Below are 24187 nucleotides of genomic sequence, written 5' to 3' on the forward strand. Positions count from 1 at the left end.
TATTTGGAGAGGAGCCTTTAATGAATAATAGAGCAATACACCTTAAATGCTAAGGCCAAGCCTGGGACAGTGAACTGGGGGAGTCAGAAGGTGGTGGGAGGGCTAATGTGGAAAAGTGAAGATGGGAATGGGGGTGGGGAAGAGGGGGAAAAAAGGGTTATTGATGCTGGCCAGGACTGGGCTGCTTGCTCAACTGTTCTCCCAGAAGAAGTTGTTGCAGGCCACAGTGAGTGCGGCCACCAGCACCACATACTCCTGGAAGTCAACTTCACCATCCCCGTTCTCATCCAACTCCTTCATCACCTTGTCCACTGCATCTGCATCCTTCTGGGTCTAGAAGAAGGGATAAGGGGGTTTCTGTGACAAAGGACTGGGGAAACTTTAGAGGTCATGAAGAACTGGAAGGGAATGGAAGGGATTGACTGGGAAACTTGGGTGGGACTGTAACCAACCCAAAAGAAACTGGGAGTACAAAGGACTAGACAAGTATATTGAAATTTAGAGGTTGAAGGATGGGGAGATGTGGGAGAAGGTGAGAGCAGTAAGAGTGGGATGGGAAGGGGGTGGGCAGTGGGATTCATTTTTAGATTCCCCAGTGCCTCTCAATGTTTTCCATATAATTGATCCTTAATAAATGTTTGTTGAATTAATTTAAGTTGAAAGAGTCTAAGAGGCCTTCTAGAGTTAGAGGAAGGAACTAGAATGGGGATTTGGAACATGATGGAAAGGAAATGTAGTCATCATTGGGAACGGTGACTTTCCAATCAGTATGAGTCCATTGGCTGGCTCCCAGACCAGGAGCCCTAGGAGCCCCATCACTGCAATCACCAAACACTCACATCCAGGAATCCAGAAAGCTCAGCTTGCAGTAGCTCCTTCAGCTCCTTCTTGCTCAGTTTATACTTATCACCTTCCTTGCCAGAGTGAGCGTGGAATACATTGATGAGGGATTCCATGGCAGTCTCCAGCTCCGAGCCCATGGCTGCAACACACCTATTCCCCCCCCCCCAACCAGGTCAGAATGGGGTGAGGTCCTGAGAGGGGACAGGGATCAGGGTCTCAGCCTGCTGGAAGGAAGTGGCCTAGGCTCCTAAAGCCCATGTATTATAATGAATATTTAAATAATTTGGACTCCATCCTTCAATGATGTGGATTCTTCCACTAATGTATTCAATATTATTAATTATCCTTTTAATTGACATTTTACATGCTCACTTATTATTCTTAGTCAGCAGAAAACAAAATAACTGATTAATTCAGCTTTACTCTTTTAAAGCATCATAGGCCTCAAACCTCTAAGGGATCCTAATTAGGGATGGATTCCAATTCCCTAATTTTATAGATGAGCAAGGAGAAATGACTTGCCCAAGATTTTATATATATGGTCAGTGCAGAGCTGAAACTAAAACCCAAATTTCCTTGGCTTCTTTTTAGCACTCTATGTTGCTTTTCTCTGTCTAAAAATCAAAGTTAAAAATTCAGCAACAGGAAGAGATTGAAGGCTGAAGTTTTCAGTTTAGGGAGGAGGTTGAAGGATTAAGGCTAGGGAGATACTGGAAGGATCTGAGGGGGCTGAAGAAAGGGACAGAGCAGGGGATGGGGAGAAGTTGAAGGGCAGGAGCCTTGGAGCCTCAGTGAGGGGGGCATTGTGGGTACATGAGAGAGGGGAGAAATAGGGAGCACTAGGCAGCTCTATGAAGCAAGAGGAATTCAATGGTGGATGGAGGAAAAAGGGCATCTTGCTCACTAGGCGGCTGTCCATGGGAATGAGGGGTGAGTCTTTGGAATGGACAAGTGTTTCTCCTGTGCTATTTTTATCACTGGTTAGGGTGTCTCTTCTGCAACTATCCCTGCTCTGTGACAAGAAATAGGGGGGGCTTAGGGATGAAGGGATCTTGCCACTTATGTAGTATATCATACTCATTCTTTTTCCTAACTTCTTATGTTTGATGCCCCTAAATTCTCCCCCCTCTGCCTAAGGCTCCTTAGCCTACTAATCACATTCATCTGATTTCTCAGTGCTCCCTCCTTTTAGTTTCTTTGCCCCTTGCTCCGAATTTGTCAGACTAAGTCTGTCTTGAGAAACAACTCTTTCTCATCAGATCTGGATGATGAGAATGGAGAAAATGTTTGATCCTTATCCTCCAGAGCTAGGCTCCAGGGTGTGGTGGGGGTGGGGAAACTAAAAGGACCCAAACACATTTTCCTCTCTCCCATTGGCATCTTGAACTTGAGAAGTAGAAGAGTAATTGGGAGTATAGTTAGGCTACAGAAATGATGGGAGTTCTATGTCCTAGGTTCCATCTGAGGCTAGAGGCAAGGAATTAGAGGGGAAGAAGGAGGATGAGCTATGAGGTTATAGTGGGGTATGACATTGGAGAGGGGCTTCAAAACCCAGGACACTCCTCTGCTCTGGGAGTAAACAGCATCATTTCCCCCCTCCCCTCCATCCCCATCCTCAGAGGAGATCTCAGGTGTCCTAGATCAGGTATCTCTCACCTTTCTCCCCAGGACTGGGGGGATGGACAATGGGTCCTATCGGGTGACACTCCAGCTCCTCAATGGATCCCTTGTGAGTGTCACCCGAACTTTGGACTTGAGAGGTGGTTGTCACAGAGACCAAGGAGGGGGGAGGGTGTGTGGAATGGGAACCTGAAGCCTGGGCCTGATGAGGGGATAAGGGGAAGGGGGGGTTGGCATCTACTATTACCAGTCCCATCACTGATCACTGATGTGGAGGTTCTGAGGAGCCAAGGGAACTTTGGGTTTCCCCTCACAAATATGCCCTTTAGGAAGCCTTGGAGAGGACAGTGTGCTATATGTTGTCTTAGAAAGGTGTCAGTTCAGTAGAGATTTTTGTGAGGGTAGAGTTGAAAAAAAAACAGAGGGAGGAAGGGAAGAAGCAAGGAAATTAGGAAAGAAAGAGAAGAAGGGAAATAAAGGCAACAGGTTACTGAATAGAGGAGGGAGTGGGGACCTTTCTACAATCCCCTACCTTGGTCCCACTCATAGAAACATCATCTATTGTTCTTGGATATTGTTTAAACTTGGGGCAAAGCATGGGTGAAAGAAGCCTTCTACTCTGGAGTCTCAATCTTCTCCCCTCACCTCCCTCCAGGGCCCTTGGGAGTTAAAGAAAGCCTGGACTTGAGAACAGCTGCTCAGTCTGTCTTCTACTTGGCTTATGCCAGGGCTACTTATCCCAGAGAAAGCAGAGTAAAAGCCTAGGGCCCAGATGTATCAATACTACCCCCCCCCAACCCAGGAGAGATAGGAGTTGAGATGGGGGGGGTGAATCTTGGGGATGCTTCTTCGAGAAGGGATCATTCTTTTGGAGAGAACAGAAATCTGTCATCCTATCTCATCATTTAAGTCGCCAGGTAATTGGGTCCTCCCTTTTTGGAAGGATGCTTCAAGTCCTTCACTCAGCCTCCAAATCCCCTAATGCTTATTGATAGCCCTTTCTACTGAGCAACATTCCCAGACTCTTGGAGACCACCATCCCCCTTGTAGTTAAGCATACCCTCTATACTAGGGCAAGTAAAATACTCACGGTGGGTTCGGGGCTGAAGGGGATGCAGATGAGAGGGACGAAGTTGCGTGTCCTGTGACCAGAGTCGGTGTGGGGAGATCTCACTTCAGTCCTTCTGCCCACTCTGGACACCGCCCCCCCCCCACACCTTTAGCTCCACCCCTTCAACCGGCTGACCGCCAGTGGGGCAAGGAGCCAGTTAGCAGACAGAAGCGCCCTCTGTCTCCAGGGCTGGGGCAGGCTGCCCCTGTTTTACCTCCTCCCCCCAGGTCTGTGTTTTTGTCACTCCTTTCCCTAAATGCATGCTAGCAATCCACGGGGTTCTTGGTTGAGGTCGATGCCAGCTCAGCCCCGGCACGGGGAAAAAAAAGGCAAGGAAGGATAAAGTCGAGGGAGAGAAAGAGAGGTTAAAATCGGGGACCAGAGGATGGTGATCTTTTTGGTCCTAGGACCGCTTTGTAGCTGTGCATAGCGGTGAACCATGCTCCCTATGCCCTACTGAGTAAAAAAAGAGCGGCCCTGTACGAAGTCTCTCAAATAGTGACCTCATCTCTAGAATTCCTTAGAAGAGTGTTTTCTTTCTTTTTAATCTCACCAAGAGCTAGCTGGGTTGCACGAATTAGAATTTTTTGAGAGATTGGGGTTGGGGAGGTAAAAGAGTGAAATGGGAAGGAAGAAGAGGGATTTAGAGCACTAGTTGAATGGAGATGGGGGGATGGATGGGACTATGTGTGGGGGGGCTATGTCTCTAGGGCTGGAAGGGTGGATGAGACCCGGAAAGTGAGGTTTGTCATTTGTTTCAGGACAGGGAAGAGAGGGGTGGGTGGGCTGTGCCGAAATGTAGCTGCGCTAGTGGGTGAAGGGTTGGGTGGGCGTGCCCTTGCCGAAGTTCACCACGGGAAACTCAAGCCCTCGGGACACCCACTGCGGCTCTGCCTCCTCAGCCCCTCCTCCTGGCTCTTATAAACCTCAGCCCATCCCCACTCCGGCTGGAGGCAAACCCAGAGGTGAGTACCGGACCTGCTCCGGCTGCCCTCCTGGAATGGGGTGAGGGAGGGACCCTCTTGCCCAGGAGGAAGATGAACTCCTCCTCCAGTCCTGGAACTAGGAATTCAGGAAGTGACTTTGGGGCTCCGGAGGGAACTGGTCCTCGAAGGGGATGGACAGGTTGGAAGAGGGTCAGATGTGAGTTAGAGAGGGCTTGGAATCCCCCCCCCCCCCATTCTCTTAGAACCTGACAGTGGGGCAGTAAGAGATCGTTAGTGGGCAGCGAGTTCCTGCCTCCGACTCGGGAGCTTAAAAGATGGGAGGAGCCCTGGAGCCAGGACCTTTACCGTTAACCTCGGAACGGGCCGTATTTTGGAGAAGGTGCTTATCTTCCTGCCCTTTTATACTGAGAAACATCCGTATATTTTTCATCGGGGGAGCTGAAGAACGCAACTAAGTCCAACTTTGCCATTCTTGGTGCAGATTCTGGGTCCTTAGTTGATGGAGTGGGAAGAGAGAGCATCTCAGAACCACTAGGACATCCCCCCCCTCATTTCAAGAAGATATCTAAGGGAAAGCCGAGGAAGGGACATTTAAATAGCCATGTGTGTCAGGGTGCTAGACCCCAAACAGAGACTGTCAACCTGACTACCCACAAAGGGAGACACCCCCACTTCCTACATGAGACTCCTCACAGGGATGGGGACAGGTCTCTTTCTAGGGCTCTAGAATATCCCAACAGAGCTGAGAGAATGCATAGGTAATGCCTGGCAGTGTTCCTCCCTAGAAATTACCTTTGACTATTTCTTTCTCCTCAACCAGCTTTAAGTCTACAGTTAGTCCAAAAGCAAGCTTGCCCACCCCTAACCTTCTCCATGGCTGCTGAACCACTGACAGAGCTGGAGATGTCAATTGAGACTGTGGTGAAAACCTTCTTCACCTTTGCTGCTCGAGAAGGAAAGAAAGGTAGCCTCAGTGTCAACGAATTTAAGGAGTTGGCCACCCAGCAGCTACCCCACCTCCTCAAGGTAATTGGGAACTCAGGGAAATCTGGGAAGATACTGTGACAGAAGGTAGTTTGGGATGGAATATGATGGTTGCAAGGATGCAAGGATCTTCAACTTGTGGGTGTGGCAGTGTGTCTGAATGTGATTGTGTTACAACTTGTGCAATATCTAACTGTGGGAAACAATGAATGTGATTAAGTGTTCCTGAACAAAGAATTGTATGTATTTGTTTTTTGGGTCTGTATCTGGGATGATCCTATGATTTCACACTAGACTCGAAATTATCTCCAAAGATATAACTCTTCTCATACTTAGTAACTTGGTGAATGGCCCAGGGCCCAGAGAGTTTAAGAAACATGCCTGTGGTCACTGAGCTAGTATGGATGAGAGTTGGGGCTTGAACCTTGACCTTGATATACCATGTTTCTTCTTACAGGTACTTAGATGAAGTCTTGTGATTTTGTACAGCTGTGATTGTCTGGGTGTGATGGAGTGTGAGCTCATGACTGTTGACTCCTGTAAGATTTAACTGTTGTATTAATAAAGCCCTTTTCTCCCTGACTGGATCAAACCTTCTTTAAGGGTAGAAAGTTTTATACGTGATTTTTAATAACCCCATGCTGACTAGGATGGTGCTAGGCATCCAGTAACTATACCATAAATACTTAAAATCCTGGAATGTGAGGTCCAGAAGAAGGCTTAGCGATGGTCTAGTGCAGGCTTTTTGTTTTATAGGTGAAGATATTAAGACCTAAGGATTTTCCCAAGGCCATATAGCTAAACCTTAGAGGTAACTTAATCCAACTTCTTGCCCAAAACAGAATTGTCTTTACAACATTCTTAACAGATGGGTTATCAAAACTGAATATCATCAACCAAACATTTATCAAGAATCTACTATGTGCTAGGCACTAGCTAGGGACATCTAGTGACAAGAATGCATTTTAAATTTTGTTATAAAATTAAAAAAATTATTCTGAATATAAACATTAAAAATGGACATTTCCACATATGTAGTAGAAAAGCAAAAGGAAAAGAAAATTGAAACTGTCATAGCATCTTATTAGTTTTAACCTATCTGAGAGATCATCTTGCATCCTAATTCTGGCAGACAATTGATTAGATATCCCTCCCTGCCTCATCCATCATCCGTAATTTGATAGTCATGGTTTCTATGTATCCAAGTTGTTGACAAAAATACTGAGCTGATGATAGGGCTACAGACATGTTGACAGACAACTTCCACACTGATATTGATCCATCAACACTCTGTTTGGCCTGCTGTCATACTAAATAGTTAGCTTCTTTTCTATCACAAGGACGCCATGAAAGGTTGTTATGTCTGTCTTGCTGAAATCTGGATATATTTCATCATCTTCCCTGATCCTTGTAACTGCTAAAAAAACAAATAAGATTGGGGCGGGGTGTGTGTTTGTGTGAGTCTGTGTTTCACTGAACTTATGATTTTAATAGTATAGAGAATTCCCCCTACTTATTAATGTACATTAGTAACTTAATCTTTGAGAAAGTGACTTGAGGCAATTTGAGATTAAATGCTTTACCCAGGGTCACACAACTAGTATGTGTCCGAAAAAGAACTTGAATCTTCCTGATCAGGGATGATGCTATATCTATGATGTAGGCTGCTTCTCAAAGGTAGGGTTATTCCAAATGAAATAATAGATAACTATTTGAGACAGAATACACATACATATTGGAGGCAGCTAGATTGTATTGTGGATGGGGTGCTGGACTTGGAGTCAAGAAGACCTGAGTTTAAAATCCAGTCTCAGAAACTTCCTAGCTGTGTGAGCTTAGGCAAGTCACTTAACCTCTGTCAATAGAACAAGAAATAGCAAACCATTCCAGTATCTTTGCCAAGAAAACCCTTGAACAGAGGTCTTTGGGGTCACAAAGAGTTGGATAAACCTGAAACAACTGAATAACAACAAAAAAAACACATAGTGTGTGCGAATATATAGACATATATATGACTTTATATATCATGAATATATTTTATTTGTGTATATATATGCTTGTACATATTCATATATATATATATATATATCAGGCAGGAAGGAAGAAGAATAATGTGGTGTATCTTTTTTAAAATTTTTTCTGATTACATTTAAAAGGAATTTTATCATGCTTTTTTTTTAGTTTTTTTTTTTGCAAGGCAAACGGGGTTAAGTGGCTTGCCCAAGGCCACACGGCTAGGTAATTATTAAGTGTCTGAGACCACATCTGAACCCAGGTACTCCTGACTCCAGGGCCGGTGCTTTATCTACTGTGCCACCTACCTGCCCCTATCATGCTTTTTAAATTAAATTTTTAGCTCCAAATTCTCTCCTACCATCCCCTGTTATTGAGAAGGCAAGTGACTGGATATAGGTTATACATGTGCAGTTATGTAACATATATTTCCATATTAGTTATGAAAGAAAATAAAGACCTCCTCACAAAAATCACCAAGAAAAAATGAAGTAAAAGTATTTTTCAATATCTGCATTCAGATTCTATCTGTTTTTTCTCTGGATTTTCATCATAAATTCTTTGGAATTGTCTTGGATCATGGCATTGTTGAAAATACTTAAGTTGGGGCAGCTAGGTGGCGCAGTGGATAAAGCACCGGCCCTGGAGTCAGGAGTACCTGGGTTCAGATCCCGTCTCAGACACTTAATAATTACCTAGCCGTGTGGCCTTGGGCAAGCCACTTAACCCTGTTTGCCTTGCAAAAAACCTAAAAAAAATAGTTAAGTCATTCACAGTTGATCACTTTACAATATTGCTATTACTCTGTATAATATTTTTTCTAGTTTTGATTATTTCACTTAGTATCAGTTCCTTTAAGACTTTCCATGTTTTTTCTGAGAGCATCCTGCTCATCATTTCTTTTTTTTAATTTTTTTTGCAAGGCAAACAGGGTTAAGTGGCTTGCCCAAGGCCACACGGCTAGGTAATTATTAATTGTCTGAGACCGGATTTGAACCGAGGTACTCCTGATTCCAGGGCCGGTGCTTTATCCACTGCGCCACCTAGCCGCCCCAGCTCATCATTTCTTATAGCACAACTTGTTCATTCATTCTCTAATTGATGATCAGACATTAGCATCAGAAGATACTAAGACCTCCACTACATCCCTGGTCATTTTGAATTTTGCCTTGTCACTGGTCTTTGATGACTCTAGAAGAGAGAGTCGGGCTGAAAACTGCAGTTCTGCATCATTGATCCAATTCACTTACAAGGCTTGACAATACCTTATGATGTCTTTTTAAATGAAAGTTCTCTTTTAAAACAAAGGACAGGTACAGCTAGAAGGCAGAGTGGATAGCTCACTAGTCCTAGAGTCAGGAGGACCTGAGTTCAAATTCAGCCTCAGACACAATACTTATTTAACTGTGTAACCTTGGGCATGCCTTTTATCCTCATTGCCTTGCCCCCCCCCCCCCAAAAAAAAAACTCAATCCAAAAATGTAGAATATCTTCCTTATTCTACATTTTCTTACTCATCTACCTATTCCCTATCATTTCCTCTGGCTATCAGTGGGTTAGAAAAAATACTGGATAAGGAATTCAAGACCCAGCTCTGCTACTAACTCATGCTGCAACTTTTGAGTAAGTTGCTCTCTCTGGGTCTTGGTGTTCTCATCTATAAAATGGAGCTGGATTAGATAATCTCTAAGGTCTTTTTAACTCTGAAGATATGATTTTATGATCCACTTTATAATTCTATGCATTTCTTTGTTCTAGTGTGGTGTGGCATAGCAGGAGAGAAAAAAGTATGTGGGGGAGCATATTCTTGCTCCCTGACCCTGTGTTTGGAAAAGAAAAGATTATAGGACCTTAGACTGAAGTGGGGAAGGGATCTTAGACTTCATCTGGTCCTATCCCTTCATTTTACAAATGAGAAAACTATGGCCCAGAGTATGCTCTTAATAAAAGTTGGTTTTTCCACAAGTTAAAATACTCATCCATGACATTGATTTGTCCATGGTTATCAAGGCTTTCAACTCAATGTCCAATACATGGTCCAGTGCATCAGTTGATCAAAATACTGTTATATATTTATACATGCCAATATACATATATTAAATTTCCCAGTAAAACCAAAGCCACTTGGGGAAAAGGATTAGGGTTTCTTTATCTTTTTATTCCTGGTGCCCAATTTAAAGCCAACATAGAATGGGTGGGAGGTGTTGTACTAAGTCACCAACCTCAAGCTGTTCTCTAAACTTTCTGGGTCTAGTACCAGATATGAATCAGGATGACTGGAAACAATCAAGATCATGTGATTTGCCCAAAAATCACTCAGCTAAGTAAATATCAAACATCTGAGACTGGATTTGAATTCAGATTCTCCTGAGTCTAAAGCTTTGTCTACCCAGTGAGCCACCTAGTTACAGCTTAAAAAGAATTCTTGTTGTCTAGTGGTTTAGATTCGGAGCTTCCAACTGAGTTCAATTCCATATTAAGGAATTAATTTCTCACTCTTTCACTAAGTGTGTTACAGTTTACTTCTCTCTCCCTTATAAATAAAAGAGGAAGAATGAATGAATGAATATACAAATTAATGAATAGCATATTTATCAGATTTTTAAAAATGTTTTAAAATATTTTTTCCTGGATGCTCTTTTTTTCTTTTTTCTTTCTTTCTTATTACAATAATCTTGTTATGGGAATAATCATAAATCCCCCTCTCCCCCAAAAGATGAGAAACCTCAGGAATAGAATCAGAGAGAAAAAAAAGTCGACTAGTCTGTGTTCAGATTCCAATGACTCTGTCTCTGGTATGAGTTGCCTTCTCCCAGAGAAGAAGGTGCTTCAATCTCTCTCTCTCTCTCTCTCTCTCTCTCTCTCTCTCTCTCTCTCTCTCTCTCTCTCTCTCCCTCTCCTATTGTACTAAGACCTGAACACAGCCCTGTTCAGAAGTGTGTTTTATCTGAGAACCCTCTCCTACAATCTTCCCTCTCTTCTATCACCTACTCTCCCCCTTCCCTCCCCATTTCCCCTTATCCCATCCCTTTCCTTTCATTTTTCTCTAGGGTAAGATCAATTTCTATACCCTATTGAGTGTGTATGTTATTTCCTCTCTGAGCCATTTCTGATGAGAATGAAGGCTCACTCATTTCCCCTTGCCTTCCCCTGTTCCATTCCATGTCAAAGCTTTTCCTTGACTCTTATGTGAAATATCATAGCCCCTTCTTCCTCTCCTTTCTCTTCCTTACAGTACTTTCCTCTATCATCCATTGACTCCATCTTTTTACTATATTATACCACTATATTCAATTCCTTCCTATGCCATATATATATATATATATATATATATATATATATATATATACTCCTTCCAACTGCTCTTATGAAGGATAAAGTTCATATGACTTATCAGTATCTTCTTCTCATGCAGGAATACAAACCATTTAACATCATTAAGTTCCTCATAATTAGTCCTTCTCATCCACCCCCTCTATGGTTCACCTGAATCCTGTACTTGAAGATCAAACTTTCTGTTTATCTCTTTTTTTTATTTAGGTTTTTGCAAGGCAAATGGGGTTAAGTGGCTTGCCCAAGGCCACACAGCTAAGTAATTATTAAATGTCTGAGACCGGATTTGAACCCAGGTACTCCTGACTCCAGGTACTCCTGACTCCAGGGCTGGTGTTTTATACATTGTGCCACCTAGCCGCCCCCCTGATTGTTTTAATAGGAAAGTTTGAAAGTCCCTTGTTTCATTGAAAGGCCATCTTTTCCCCTGAAAGAGGATGTTCAGTTTTTCTGGGTAGTTGATTCTTGGTTGTAAACCAAGATCTTTTGCCTTTTGAAATATCATATTCCATGCCCTATGAGCCCTTAATGTAGATGCTGCCAGATCCTGTGTAATCCTGACTATAGAGCCATGGTAGTTGAATTGATTGTTTCTGGAAGCTTTTAGTATTTTCTCTTTGACTTGGAAGTTTTGGAGTTTGGCTATAATATTCCTGGAAGTTTTTCTTTTGGGATCTCTTTCAGGAAGTGATTGATGAATTCCCTCAATTTCTATTTTACCCGCTGCTTCTAGGATCTCAGGACACTTTTGCTGTATTATTTCTTGAAAAATGAAGTCTAGGCTCTTTTCCCTGGTCATGACTTTTAGGTAGCCCCAAAATGTTTAAATTATTTCTTCTGGGTCTGTTTTACATTTTCTTCTAATTTTTTTTGGTACAGTTTTATTTCTTCCTGATTTCTCACAAAGTTATCAGCTTCCTTTAGTTCCATTCTGCATTTGAAGGAGTTATTTTCTTCAGAGAGTTTTTTTATCTCCTTTTCCAGCTGGCCAATTCTGCTTTTTAAGGCATTCTTCTCCTCATTTGCCTTTTGTATTGCTTTTTCCATTTGGCCTAAACTGGTTTTTACATATTATTTTCTTCAGTGTTTTTTTTTTGTATTTCTTTTACCAAGTTGCTGACTTGGTTTTCATGATTTATCTGCATTGCTCTCATTTCTCCTATCAAACAGGCAAACTAAAATCATTTTCTTGGTTACAAAAGTGTACAATTTTCATCATTAATTGTAAAGTTCATATGGTTACAAGTTTGATCATGTAGTGGTTACAAGTGTGATTATCAATCATGTAGTTAATTTTCTTGTTCCTGCTCAGACCATGATGACCTCAACCTGCCTGTTGCCTAGTTTGTTGCTGCATAGTAAAGTTATTAATTAAACAGAACTTTCCTTATAATAATTTTTGATATAATTTGTTTAATGGAAAGCTTTTATGTTTTTATGCCGCATATGTAATGTTTTTGATATGCTCCCTTGACAACCTATAGTGAGGGTAGTTATGTTTGTCCACCTGTCCGTTGACTCCTTAAATAACCAATTTTCCTTTCAGTCCTTGTTGGTAGATGCTACAGTTTCTATGACTTTTTATTCTTTCTCAATAAACTAAGGCTGTTAGAGTTCATATTGGTCACCTATACTAACTATTCTCTCACCATCTTTATCATATATTCCTGTGTATTATAAGGGGGGCAAAAACTGTTAATTTCCCTGGAATTCTATCTGACCCATCTTGTATCTGTTTTCCCTGTATATATTCTGACATCTTCCTGGAACTCCAAGTGCTGTATTTTCCAAAGATTTCATAATGTTGAAGCTTTTTGTATGTCTCAGGGAGAGGCAATCCTGTTAAATTTGGACAGAGTTCACAATCTGTTTTATTCAAGGAATTTCTCTGAAATCCTTCCTTTATAGTCATTCTACTATTAGGATGAGTAAGTTTTGCAACCAATAATAGACCTATAAATATGGGTATATATAGAATCCCTATATATATTGAAGAAGGAAATGTTGTTCCATCAGGCAGTGTGACTGCCTTGAGTCTTCTTGCTGAGACTGTGTTAAACAGCTTAGAGACCCTGGCTCCCAACACTCTACCTCCCTTAATTGCTTTTCAAAGTCTTTTTTGAGCTCATCCATAGCCTGAGCCCATTTTCTATTTCTCTTGGAGGTTTTGGATACAGAAGCTTTGATTTTGTCATCATCTGAGTATGTATTTTGATTCTCCATGGGACCAAAATAATTTTCTATGGTCCAATTCTTCTTTTTTCTGTTGTTGGCTCATTTCCTCAGCCTATGACTGATTTACCACACTTCCAAGGCTTTGGGAGGTTTTTGGGACACTCCACTGGGACCTTAATTCATTCAAGGTCTTATGAGAGGCTCTGAGTGCTCTCTTGCCTGTGTTCAGGCCCTCCCCTCTGCTCAGAAGCTGTGAGGATGGTCCCTTGGCTATGGTGTGTTGTGGGGACCCAGACAGCAACCTGGATCTGAGTGTGGGCAAACAGCTGAGTCCTGCTCCAGGGAGAGCAGAGAGACCTCTGCAGTCTCCCCTGACCCCCTTACCATCTATGGGCTGAGAGCTCTGGATGTGCTAGGTGGCTCTGCCAACCCCCACTGCAGTTTGTCCCCACAGAGCTGCTCTGAGGCTGGAGCTCAGCTCTGAAGTAATTCTGGTGAGGCAGAGTTCTCTCACCACCCCTTCCAGTTGTTCCTGATGATTAAACTGCCCCCTTTGCCACCAGGTGCCTGGCCTGGCTGTGCTGTGGCTGTGCTGTGGCTCTTTCCAACCCCCAGTCCCAATGGAACAGACCTGTCTCAGAGATCTTCTAAGTTGTCTTGGACTAGGAAATTTAATACTCAGTCTTTCTGTGGGTTCTGTCCCTCTAGATTTTGGCTAGAGTCATAATTTGAGTTTTGGAGTTTTTTGAGGAATGAGTTTCCAGGAATTCCTGCCTTTATGCCTCCATCTTGGCTCCACCCCTTCATTTATCAGATTTTTAATAGCATTTATGTGATGCTGGCTATAGCATTCCATTTCCTCCCCTCCTTTCCCATTATACACAGAAGAGAGCTAGAACAACTTTTACAGAATGCTTACCTAGTATCAGACACTGGGTTAAGCTCTGAACATAACAAAAAAGACAAATGCACATGGGGGAGACAGCATGCTATAAATGTTTTTGGACATATAGATCCTTTTCCTTTTTTAAAAAAAACTTTTGGGATACAGACCTTATAGTGGTCTACCTGGGTCACAGTTTTATGGCCCTTTAGGTATAGTTCTCAATTGCTTTTCAGAATGGTTGAATTAGATCACAACTCTTTTAACAATGTATTAGTGTTCCAATTTTCCCATATCCACTCTACCATTTGTCATTTTCCTTTTCTGTCATATTAGCCAATTTGAAGTAGTATCTCGGAGTTATTTTAATTTGCATTTCTCTAATCAATGGTGTTTTAGAGCATTTTAAAAAAGTTTTTATTTATTTTATTTTATTTAAGGTGATGGGGTTAAGTGACTTGCCCAAGGTCACATAGCTAGGCAATTATTAAGTGTCTGAGGCCAGATTTGAGCTCCTGACTCCAGGGAAGTGCTCTATTTTAGCTGCCCTGAGCATTTTTAAAAGAAGACTATTGATAGCTTTTATTTCTTTGCCTGATAATTGCCCATTTATGTCTTTTGTTTTTCTGTTTTTCTTTTTTTCTTTTTCTTTTTGTGGGATAGTGGGGATTAAATGATTTGCCCAAGGCCACATAACTAGTAAGTATCAAGTGTCTGAGGCTGGATTTGAACTCAGGTTCTCCTGACTCCAGGGCCAGTGCTCTATCCACTGTACTACCTAACTTTCCAGTCCTCTCTCCTCACCCCCCATTCATATCCTTTGACCATTTATCAACTGGGGAATAACTTAAATTTCTTTAAATTTGACTCAGTTCTCTTTATATCTGAATCCTTTATCAGAGAAATTTCCTGTAAAATTTTTCCCCAGTTTTCTGCTTTCCTTCTAATCCTGGCTGCATTGCTTTTGTTTGTGTAATCCCTTTTTAATTTCACATAATCAAAATTATCCATTTTACATTTTATAATGTACTGTCTCTTATTTGGTCATAAATTCCTCCCTTATCCATAGATCTGACAGGTAAACTATTCCATGATAACCTAATTAGCTTATAGTATCATCTTTTATGTCTAAATCATATACCTATTTTGATCTTATCCATTCTCCCTTCTATCAGCTTCCACCTCCCTTTCTCTTGTCCATTTCCCCTCGTACTTTCCTGTAAAGTAGAATAGATTTCTGTGCCCAGCTTAGTGTATAGATGAACCAATTTCAATGAGAATAAGGTTCAAACAGCCTTCCTCTATCTCCTCCATCTTCTCTTCCACTGTAAAAATTATTTTGAGCCTCTTTTATGTGAAATAATTTACCCCCTTCTATCTCTCCCTTGCCTTTTCTCTCTCATTTCTCTTTCTCACCTCTTAATTTAATTTAATTTAATTTTTTTTTTTGGATATCAGTTGACTGTATTCAACTCATACCTGTGTTTTTTTAATCTAAGTATACTCCTAACTGCCCTAATAATAAAAAAGTTCTTAGGAATTATAAGTATCATCTTCCCATTTATAAACTGCTTAATCTTATTGAATTTCCTTCTTTCTCTTTCCTTTTTATCTTTTTATTCTTTTCTTGAGTCTTGTATTTGAAAGCCAAATTTTCTATTCAGTCCTGGCCTTTTTGTCAGAAATACTTGAAAGTCTTCTATTTCATTTACTATCCATTTCTGTCCCCTGAAGGATTATACTCCTTTTTACTGGGTTGGTAATCTTAGATCCTTTGCCCTCTGAAATATTTTCTAAGTCCTCCTATTTTTTTTTGACAAGGCTATGGGGTTAAGTGACTTGCCCAAGGTCACATAGCTAGGTAATTAAGTGTCTAAGGCCGAATTTGAACTTAGGCCCTCTTGACTCCAGGGTCAGTGCTCTATCCATTGCACCACCTAGCTGTCTCCCTTCTATTCTTTAATGTAGAAGATCCTAAATCTTGTGTTATTCAGATTGTGACTCATGATATATGAATTGTTTCTTTCTGGTTGCTTGATTTGAGAGCTCTGGAATTTGGCTATAATATTCCTGGGAGTTTTGATTTTGGGATTTCTTTCAGGAGATAATCAATGGATTCTTTCAATTTTGATTTTACTTCTGGTTCTAGAATATCAGAGCAGTTTCCCTCGTTAATTTCTTGAAAGATGAGTTCTAGGCTCTTTTTTTAAATCATAGTTTTCATATAGTCCAGTAATTCTTAAATTCTCTCAGTTTATTTTCAGGTCAGTTGTTTTTCCAGTGAGATATTTCATAGTTTCTTTTATTTTTTGTTTCTGTTTTTTTTTTTTATTTCTCATGAAATCATTAGCCTTCTCTTACCCAATTCTAATTTTTAGGGAATTATTTCCTTCAGGGAACTCTTATACCTCTTTTTCCATTTGACCAATTTGGCTTTTTAAAAAAGATTTTATTTATTTCTAGTTTTACAATTTTTTCCCCTAATTTTACTTCCTCCCCCCCCCCCCAGAAAGCAATTCAATTTGGCTTTTTAAGAAGTTCTTCTCTTCAGTGGATTTATGTGTCTCTTTTATCATTTGTCCTTTTCTGTTTTTTTTTTAGGAATTATTTTCTTTAATAATTTTGTGCCTTCTTTAATAAGTTGTTGATTTTCCTGCATCATTTTCATTTCTTTCCCTATTCTACTTATTTATTTATTTATTTTTTTTGCAAGGCAATGGGGTTAAGTGGCTTGCCCAGCTAGGTAATTAAATGATTTGAACCCAGGTACTCCTGACTCCAAGGCTGGTGCTTTATCTACTATGCCACCTAGCTGCCCCTCCTATTTGACTTTTAAAATCTGTTTTCAGTTCTTTTAGAATTCTTCTTGAAGTTGATAACAATTTACATTTTCCTTTAAGGCTTTGACTGTATAAACTTTGAATCCTTTATCTTCTTTTTGAGTTTATATTTTGATCTTCCTTGTCACCATAGTAACTTTCTTTGAACAGTTTCTTTTGTTGTTGTTGTTGTTGTTTGCCCATTTTTCCAACCTATTTCTTTATTTATATTTATTTTTGCTTAAATGGGACTTTGCTCCTGGGCTGGAGGTGGCACTATTCCAAATTTCAGGCCTTTTTTGCTGCTCTCTCAGAGCTGTTCTGGGATCTGTAAATTTTCCAAAGATCTAAGGAAAAGTGTGGTCATTGCTCTTCTGGCCTTCTGGTCTGTGACAGCCATAAATACTCTTTTCCATCTTGGAACTATGAGCAAGCTTCCATATTCCCCTGCACCTGTAAACTCTGGTGTGTTAGTTCTTCTCTGAACCCTAGGATAGTCATCCTGGACTCTACCAGGTTGACTCTGCCTGATTGATACTATTAGGATCCTCATTTTGCAATTGAGGAGTCTGATGCAAATAGAGATGTTAAATGACTTACTCAAAGTTATCCAACTAGGCAGTGTCCTAGGCTGAATTTGAATTCAGATCCTACTGATTTGAGGCATACTGGTCAGAATAAGAACAAGGGAAAAGGTCATTTATAGATAGCCTTTTTAAGGAGTTTAGGAACACAAAAGGAAAAAGAGAAATGGGATTATGGCTAGGAAAAATGGATGGCTCAAGATGGTGGTTTTTTTTTTTTTGAGGATGGTTAAAACATAATCATATTTACTGGCATCAGGGGAGGATCCAGGAGACAGAAGAGACTGAGGATTAGTATGAGAATAGAGATAATAGAGGGGGAAAAATCTACTGGAAAGAACAGAATAGCACTGGATCACTTGTGCATGTTAAAGGGTTTGATTTGGCAAGTAGAAGTGCCACTCCTTTAAATGAGATAGAGATGAAAGAATGGATAGCTGGGAAAGGTACCTGAGTTATATATTATGAGAATGAGAGAAGAAGGGGTTCTTGACAATTAGCCTCAAATTTTTCAGTGAAAAATCATAAAGGTTATACTTATATAGCATTTTAAATAGGTTATCTATCGCTTTCTTATAATCCTAGGAGGTATGTGCTTTTCAAAAATTTTTTTTTTCAAGGCAATGGGATTAAGTGGCTTGCCCAAGGCCACATGGCTAGGTAATTATTAAGTGTCTGAGGTTGGATTTGAACCCAGGTACTCCTGACTCCAAGGCTGGTGCTCTATTCACTGCACCACCTAGCCGCCCCATATGTGCTTTTATTTCCTCTATTTCATAGTTAAGAAAACTGAATCTGAGAAAGGGTGACTGACTTGCCCAGGGTCACACAGCTAGTAAGTGTCTGAGTCAGGGTTTGAATTCAGGTCTTCCTGTCTCCCAAGTCCAACCTCTATCCACTGACCAACTAGTTACCATTGGTTAGTTTCAAGGGCAGGAGAAGGGGAAGCCACAAAAACTTTGGGAGCGATGAAAAGGTTTGAGAAAAAGATGCTGTGGTGCCTGGGATATAATGGTAGATGTGTAGAAGGATTGCCTTGTTGCAGTCAGGCCCCAGTTGATATTTCTTTGGATTTCTGCAGCAGTATCAGGATAGGAGCAAAGGCAGAGGATAGGAGGAATAATCCAGTGGGGCTTGGTAGGGCATGATCAGCAGTATATTGAAGGAGCAAGGGACTTAAATATTTAGGATAGTATAGAATTGAACAGTTTTACCCAAAGGGTCAAGCTAGGAAAGGGAGAAGAATACAGCTAGTATAAGGGGTGCTGGTCTGGGAAAGAACAGAGAGGTAGAGGAACTGGAGGTCATGGTGAAGACAAAGAAAAGGGTTAGGGAGTTGTAAGGCAAATGGAAAGATGGAGTAACAAAATATTATAATCAAATAAGGAGAGTCGGGTAGGTGGTTCAGTGGATAAAGCACTTGCCCTGGAGTCATGAGGGCCTAAGTTCATATCTGGCCTCAAACACTTGATATTTACTAGCTGTGTGACTTTGGATAAGTCACTTACTCCCATTGCCTTGCCAAAAAAAAAGTCAGTAAAGGTATGATGAGTATGACCCTCTCTGGGTAAATCTGAGATCTAATGTAGAAATCAATTGTGGAATAGAGTAACTGGAATTTTGAGTGTTTAAGGGAGCATGAATTAAGTATATTCAAGTTCCTTTAGTATGAGGAAAAGAATTGGGGAGGAGAAAGAAAATGGAGGGAATAAGAAAGGAGAAGGTTTAAGAAGAAAGCAAATTTGTTTTTTTAATTAAATTTTATTTTTTCAATGAGTAAAAATCTTTGCAACCCTCCCCAATTAAGAATGGAAGAAAAACTATCCTCCATCAAACAAAACAAAATTTCTGCATGAGTTATAAACAAAGGAAAAAAATGCTTTTGTTGTTTAGTCATTTTCAGTTGTGTAAACAACTTTATGATCACATTTAGGATTTTCTTGGCAAAGGTACAGGAGTGGTTAGCCATTTTATTCTCCAGCTCTTTTTGACAGATAAGGAAACTGAAACAAGCAGGGTTAGGTGACTTGCCCAAGGTCACGCAACTAGAAAGTGTCTGAGGCTAGGTTTGAACTTAGAAAAATTAGTCTGCTTGATTCTAGGCCTAGCATTCTATCTACTGTAACACCTGGTCTGCACTCTGAATTTCTACATTATGTTTCTCTCTATCAAAATGTGGGTAGCCTGTTTTATCATTAGTCCTTTGAGATCATGGTTCATCATTATGCTGATCAGAGTTCCCCTTCATAATTTTTAATGTCCTGATAGTATTCTTTCATGTTTGTGTAGTATAACTTATTGAACTGTTGCCAATTAATGAGGACCCTCTCAGCTTTCCTTTCTTTGACAATTCAAAAAAGCTACAAATATCTTTGTATATATCCTTAAACATTTTGTACATCCTTTGCTGTGCTTGGGACCAATCTCTCCCTTAATCTACTTTGCTTCTAATTCTTGGAAGCAGATTTGTTAATTATGGAGTAAGCATTCCAGAGATAGTACAGTGGAAGGAGTGAGTAGATCCAGAGTGGGACTCTGGTTGAGGGAGATGAAAATAAAGACTCTTGGTTTGAAGAGTGATAGCTAGACTTTCAGAATCTCAGAGATGGAGAGAGGGGATAATAGAATGGGAGTATGTTCATCATTAAGGAATGACTTCAGGCAGAGTACCAGTGACTGGAGAGAAGAAAATCCATCACTCAAGTCTCCTCTTAGCTGAAGGAGCACATGTTTTCCCATGATACATTGATCTTCCAGAATTGCAATGGCTGTCCTGTTTTGGCATTACCTTGATGCCCTAGCACTCAGTAACACACTGAACAAGGTTTGAAAATCCTTTTCTTTTCCCATTCTCTGTCCCCACTCCCCTATCCTTACTTTTCTCTATCATTTCTTCTATATCAGGGTTGTTTTTTTTTTTGCCTCTTTTAGTGTCTTGGATCCCTTTGGATATTTAATGAAATTAATTCTATTGAAATTATTATTTTAATTATAAAATCATTATTATTAAAACCAAACATTATACATCAAAAGCTCTTAGGTTAGGAATCCCTGCCTAGCTATTAGAAGGTTAGAAAGGACACTGAGTTAAGATCCTGAGTCCCAGCTCTGTCACTTAATAGCTGTGTGACTTTGGGCAAGTCTCTACTCTTTGGGTCTCAGTATCCTCATCAGTAAAATAAGGGTATTAGGAGGGATGACCTTCAAGGTCCCTTCTAGATCCAAATCTGTGATCCTTCCTCTCCAAACATAATTGGGCCAGATAAGGCTGAATAAGGTCTCCTCTCTCAACCTTTTCTAAGTTGATTTATTCAGAGAATACTTTGGATTTAAATATATTGTTTTATAATAAACAATACATAAATAATGATTTATATAATAAATATATATTATATATTCATAGTGTTAATATACCTATATAAATGTTGAGAGCATCTAGGTGACTTAGTGGATAAAGTGTCAGGAAGACTCATCTTCTTAAGTTCAAATCTCAGATACTTCATAGCTGTATGACCTTGAGCAATCTCTCAACATCTATTTGCCTCAGTTTCTCTATCTGTGGAAGAAGCTGGAATAAGAAATGGCAAACAACTCTATTATCTTTGACAAGGAAACTCCAAATGGAGTCATGAAGAGTTGAACTTGACAGAAAAACATCCAAACAACAATAAAAGTTGATCTAGGGAATATAGAATTCCTTCAGGATAAATGAAGACCTGGAGAAATTTTGGAGCAAAATAAGAGGAAACTATGCCTATTTTTATATCCCAATAATGCATAAGTAGTATTTTTAATATATAATTTCATATTTAATATTAGGAGGAAAATATTATTAGCATTGGAAACTTCCTACAGAAATCTCATTTCCCATCCCCGGGGAATACTAGGCTTTCTCAGAGCAGAGTCAGTGAGATCCTGGACTGATGAAATGATCTTCCAGCTCTGACATTCTATGAAGGTCCCATTTCAGCTCCTCTGGAGCTTCTTCTCTGCCCCTTCCCACACATCTTCTGTATCTCTGTAGGATGTGGGCTCCCTGGATGAGAAGATGAAGAGTCTGGATGTCAATCAGGATTCTGAGCTCAAGTTCCATGAATACTGGAGGCTTATTGGGGAACTGGCCAAGGAAATGAAGAAAGAGATCCGGAAGAAGTGAAACTGACTTAGGGAGGTTTTGGGGGGGGGGAGTAGGGGAAGGTGTCCCCCCCAATAAAGTTGTTTTGAAATTCAAGTGGACTTTTTCTTACTCTTTCCAGATTCTTCAGACTTTCCTTCCTGAGCTCAGGAGGGGGTGCTGGACTTGAGGTAGAGTGACATATTGTACTTTAAGATTTACAAAGGACTGTCATCATAATCATCTTTGTAATAGGTAGGGATTCTATTTTATAGATGAAGAAAATGAGGCCAAGAAATGAAACGATTCCTACAAAGAAACCTAGCGTTTCATACAGTTCACTGAATGTAGTAGGGCTCGGGACTAGATCTATGAGTTCCTTGATATAGGTAACTCTGGGATGAGGAAACTTTATAACCTGGGAGAGTCACCTCAACTGGGGCCACACAGTCTATAGGCATCAGGAAGTGATGTCAACCAAATCTTCTTGTCCTCAAGGCTATCTTTCTCTCTTCACTACACAATGCTTCCTCTTGTACTGACTATATTATTATCCAAGAAATGTTTGTTGAGTGAATGAATGATCAGTAGTGATGCAACTCAGGAGGAAGGAGCAAGGTAGGTAGGTAGCTCCTGTCTTCTCTGGAGCTCCTCCTGGAGGCCTGGCTTGGTGATGGGTAAGGATGCTTGATGTCCTGGCTCCTGGCACCGTTCCTGGCATGCATCATGTTTGCTCCTCATTTGAGCTTTCCTTTCCTTTCCTCTCCATATTTGAGCTTAGTGCCTATATTTCCAGAATGATGGTGGGATAAGGAGAAGAATAGAATATAGGGACACAGCTATTGTTCATCTCAAATCTCTTGGAGAAGTCTGATGTAGGGGTTCTCAGGTTCAAAGTTCTTGCCACAAGAGGGGGCAAGGGCAGGGTGACCCATTGGGCCTTCCAGCTGACTAGAGACTGCTCAGAGGGGGCTGCATAGATTACCCTAGGAGGGACATGCCCAACAGTCCCTCAACAGTTTCAGAGTTTGGGAAGAAAGAACCCAGACTCCTCACTTTGCCATGTGTTTTCCCCTCCATTCCGTCCACCCTCTATTTCCCACTCACTATTATGGGGGGTCATGTGATGGGCTGTGGGAGTTGGAGGGGGCTAGATGAACTATCTAACGTTGGAGGTCCAAGGTTCTTGTTCTTCCATAGAACTTGCTTCAGGGACTGGAAGACCTTTAGCCAAATCTCTTGTTGGGGGAGGTGGGAACTCAGGATGACAGAAAGGGAGTGGCAGGCAACTCAACCAGTTTGGAGAGTTATAGTTACCCCTTTCCCCCCCTCCTATTTCAGCCCTACTCATCATCTTGAGATTCTATCCAGAGAAATATTCAAGGAGGAAAAGAAACCACTGTTCCTTACAACAGACTGACTCTGTTTTCATTTTAAAGTAAAAATTTTTTTGATATCTTTTATATAAAATGTAACTTTTCTATTTAACAAGCATTTTTCTTCTTCTTGTTCTCTAATCTCCTTCAATAGAATAAAAACAGCCCTTATAAGTAGGCATAGTCCAACAGAATACAAATTCTCACATTGTCCATTCATGTCCAAAAATGTACCAGACTGATTTCTTAACAAGATGTCTTTCTTGGAGCTTGTTCCCACCAACTAGCCCTGGTCTTCCTTCCCCCAGAAAATAGGAGTAGACTGAAATAAGGAGAATTAAAGTTTAACAGGTATTAAAATATACTGAGAGCCAGCCTTAGATTTAGAAAACTCAGGGTTCAAGTCATATCCTCTACACAATGGGCAAATCAGCTCATTTTTCAATGCTCTTGACAAGCAGTTTCATTTTGTAGATGGGAGTGCCCTCCACCAATGAAATCACAGGATAAGACCAAAAAAAACAAAAAAAAAGAATGACTGTACAAATTTACACAATGTAGGAGCCAGCTTTCAAAAGACAAGTAAAGCTTCTTCTGCCTCCTCTCCCCTCCCTGGTCCATCAGGTCAGGAATCACTGCAATGACCCAAGCAATGGAGGAAGACTTGGGGAGGGAGTCCCAGATTCCTTCACTGACCTTTTGTGCCATGCCCCTCCCCCATTTCCTGTGTTCTGCCTTCTGGAACTAGGGGTAAACTCATAAACCCCTTTCTCATCTTGATGCCACCTGCCACTAACCATCTCCTGTCCCATTTCCTGGGATTCCTTCCCCTTCTCAACCAACCTTACCCATATGATTTCCCTGGTTCCTAGGCCCTGAATTTTCTCCTAATCTTTCTCAATTGGTCTTCATTTTCCAGCTCTCATCTTCATTTCTACCCCCCACCATTGCCTCTTGCCCTCCTGATGAGTTTCCCAGATTCCCTTTCTCCCTTGTCCTGTCTGGGGCAGCTGCCTAGCCTGGTTCTGGACTCCTGGGTCCCTCCCTCCTGGCAGTGGGGCGGACCCTCTGGCTCTGAGCCTGGCCTGTACAGCAGCTGCTGCTGGCATCAACTAAAAACCCTTCCCCCACTTCTGCATCTCCTCCCTACTATTCTTCTGCTCCTCCTCCTTTCTACTCCCCCAGGTATAAGAGCTGGGCCAGGTGAGCCAGCTCCTCCCGACTCCATCCCAGAAGCCTAGGTAAGTGAGCCCATGCCTTAACATAATGGAGTTTCTATAACTCCCCATTCCTGCTGCTCTTGGACCTTGAAGAGAAGACTTACTTTAGGGATACTAATACTACCCTATTCCACCTCCTTTAGGGTCCATTGGGAAAGGAGCCTG

The 24187-nt window shown here is 41.0% G+C and overlaps 2 protein-coding genes across 3 annotated transcripts; one reads left to right on the top strand and one right to left on the bottom strand.

Annotated features, from left to right (window-relative positions):
• S100A1 (S100 calcium binding protein A1) lies at positions 1-3669 on the bottom strand. Its single transcript, XM_074223471.1, has 3 exons — positions 3554-3669; positions 840-993; positions 1-333 (listed from the first exon to the last, which is right to left on the bottom strand). Exons 2-3 carry the CDS (start codon positions 978-980, stop codon positions 190-192), a joined length of 285 nt encoding a protein of 94 aa, XP_074079572.1. The 5' UTR covers positions 981-993; positions 3554-3669; the 3' UTR covers positions 1-189.
• Positions 3670-4397: 728 nt separating this feature from the next.
• S100A13 (S100 calcium binding protein A13) lies at positions 4398-23865 on the top strand. 2 transcript variants are annotated; one of them, XM_074223472.1, is made up of 3 exons: positions 4398-4539; positions 5342-5547; positions 21337-23865. In XM_074223472.1, exons 2-3 carry the CDS (start codon positions 5395-5397, stop codon positions 21466-21468), a joined length of 285 nt encoding a protein of 94 aa, XP_074079573.1. In that variant the 5' UTR covers positions 4398-4539; positions 5342-5394; the 3' UTR covers positions 21469-23865. The 2 variants fall into 2 exon arrangements, with proteins under 2 accessions (XP_074079573.1, XP_074079574.1); XM_074223473.1 differs by lacking the exon at positions 4398-4539 and adding an exon at positions 4607-4900.
• Positions 23866-24187: the final 322 nt, after the last annotated feature.

The sequence above is a fragment of the Macrotis lagotis genome, chromosome 2, assembly GCF_037893015.1.
Source record: "Macrotis lagotis isolate mMagLag1 chromosome 2, bilby.v1.9.chrom.fasta, whole genome shotgun sequence".
Classification (NCBI taxonomy): domain Eukaryota; kingdom Metazoa; phylum Chordata; class Mammalia; order Peramelemorphia; family Peramelidae; genus Macrotis; species Macrotis lagotis.

Bases quoted from the DNA above. Each gene is read 5' to 3' on its own strand.
- S100A13 (XM_074223472.1), top strand. From the start codon at position 5,395: ATGGCTGCTGAACCACTGACAGAGCTGGAGATGTCAATTGAGACTGTG. The intron at 5,548-21,336 runs GTAATTGGGAAC...GTATCTCTGTAG, and splicing joins AGCTACCCCACCTCCTCAAG to GATGTGGGCTCCCTGGATGA.
- S100A1 (XM_074223471.1), bottom strand. From the start codon at position 980: ATGGGCTCGGAGCTGGAGACTGCCATGGAATCCCTCATCAATGTATTC. The intron at 334-839 runs GTGAGTGTTTGG...CCCTTCTTCTAG, and splicing joins AGCTTTCTGGATTCCTGGAT to ACCCAGAAGGATGCAGATGC.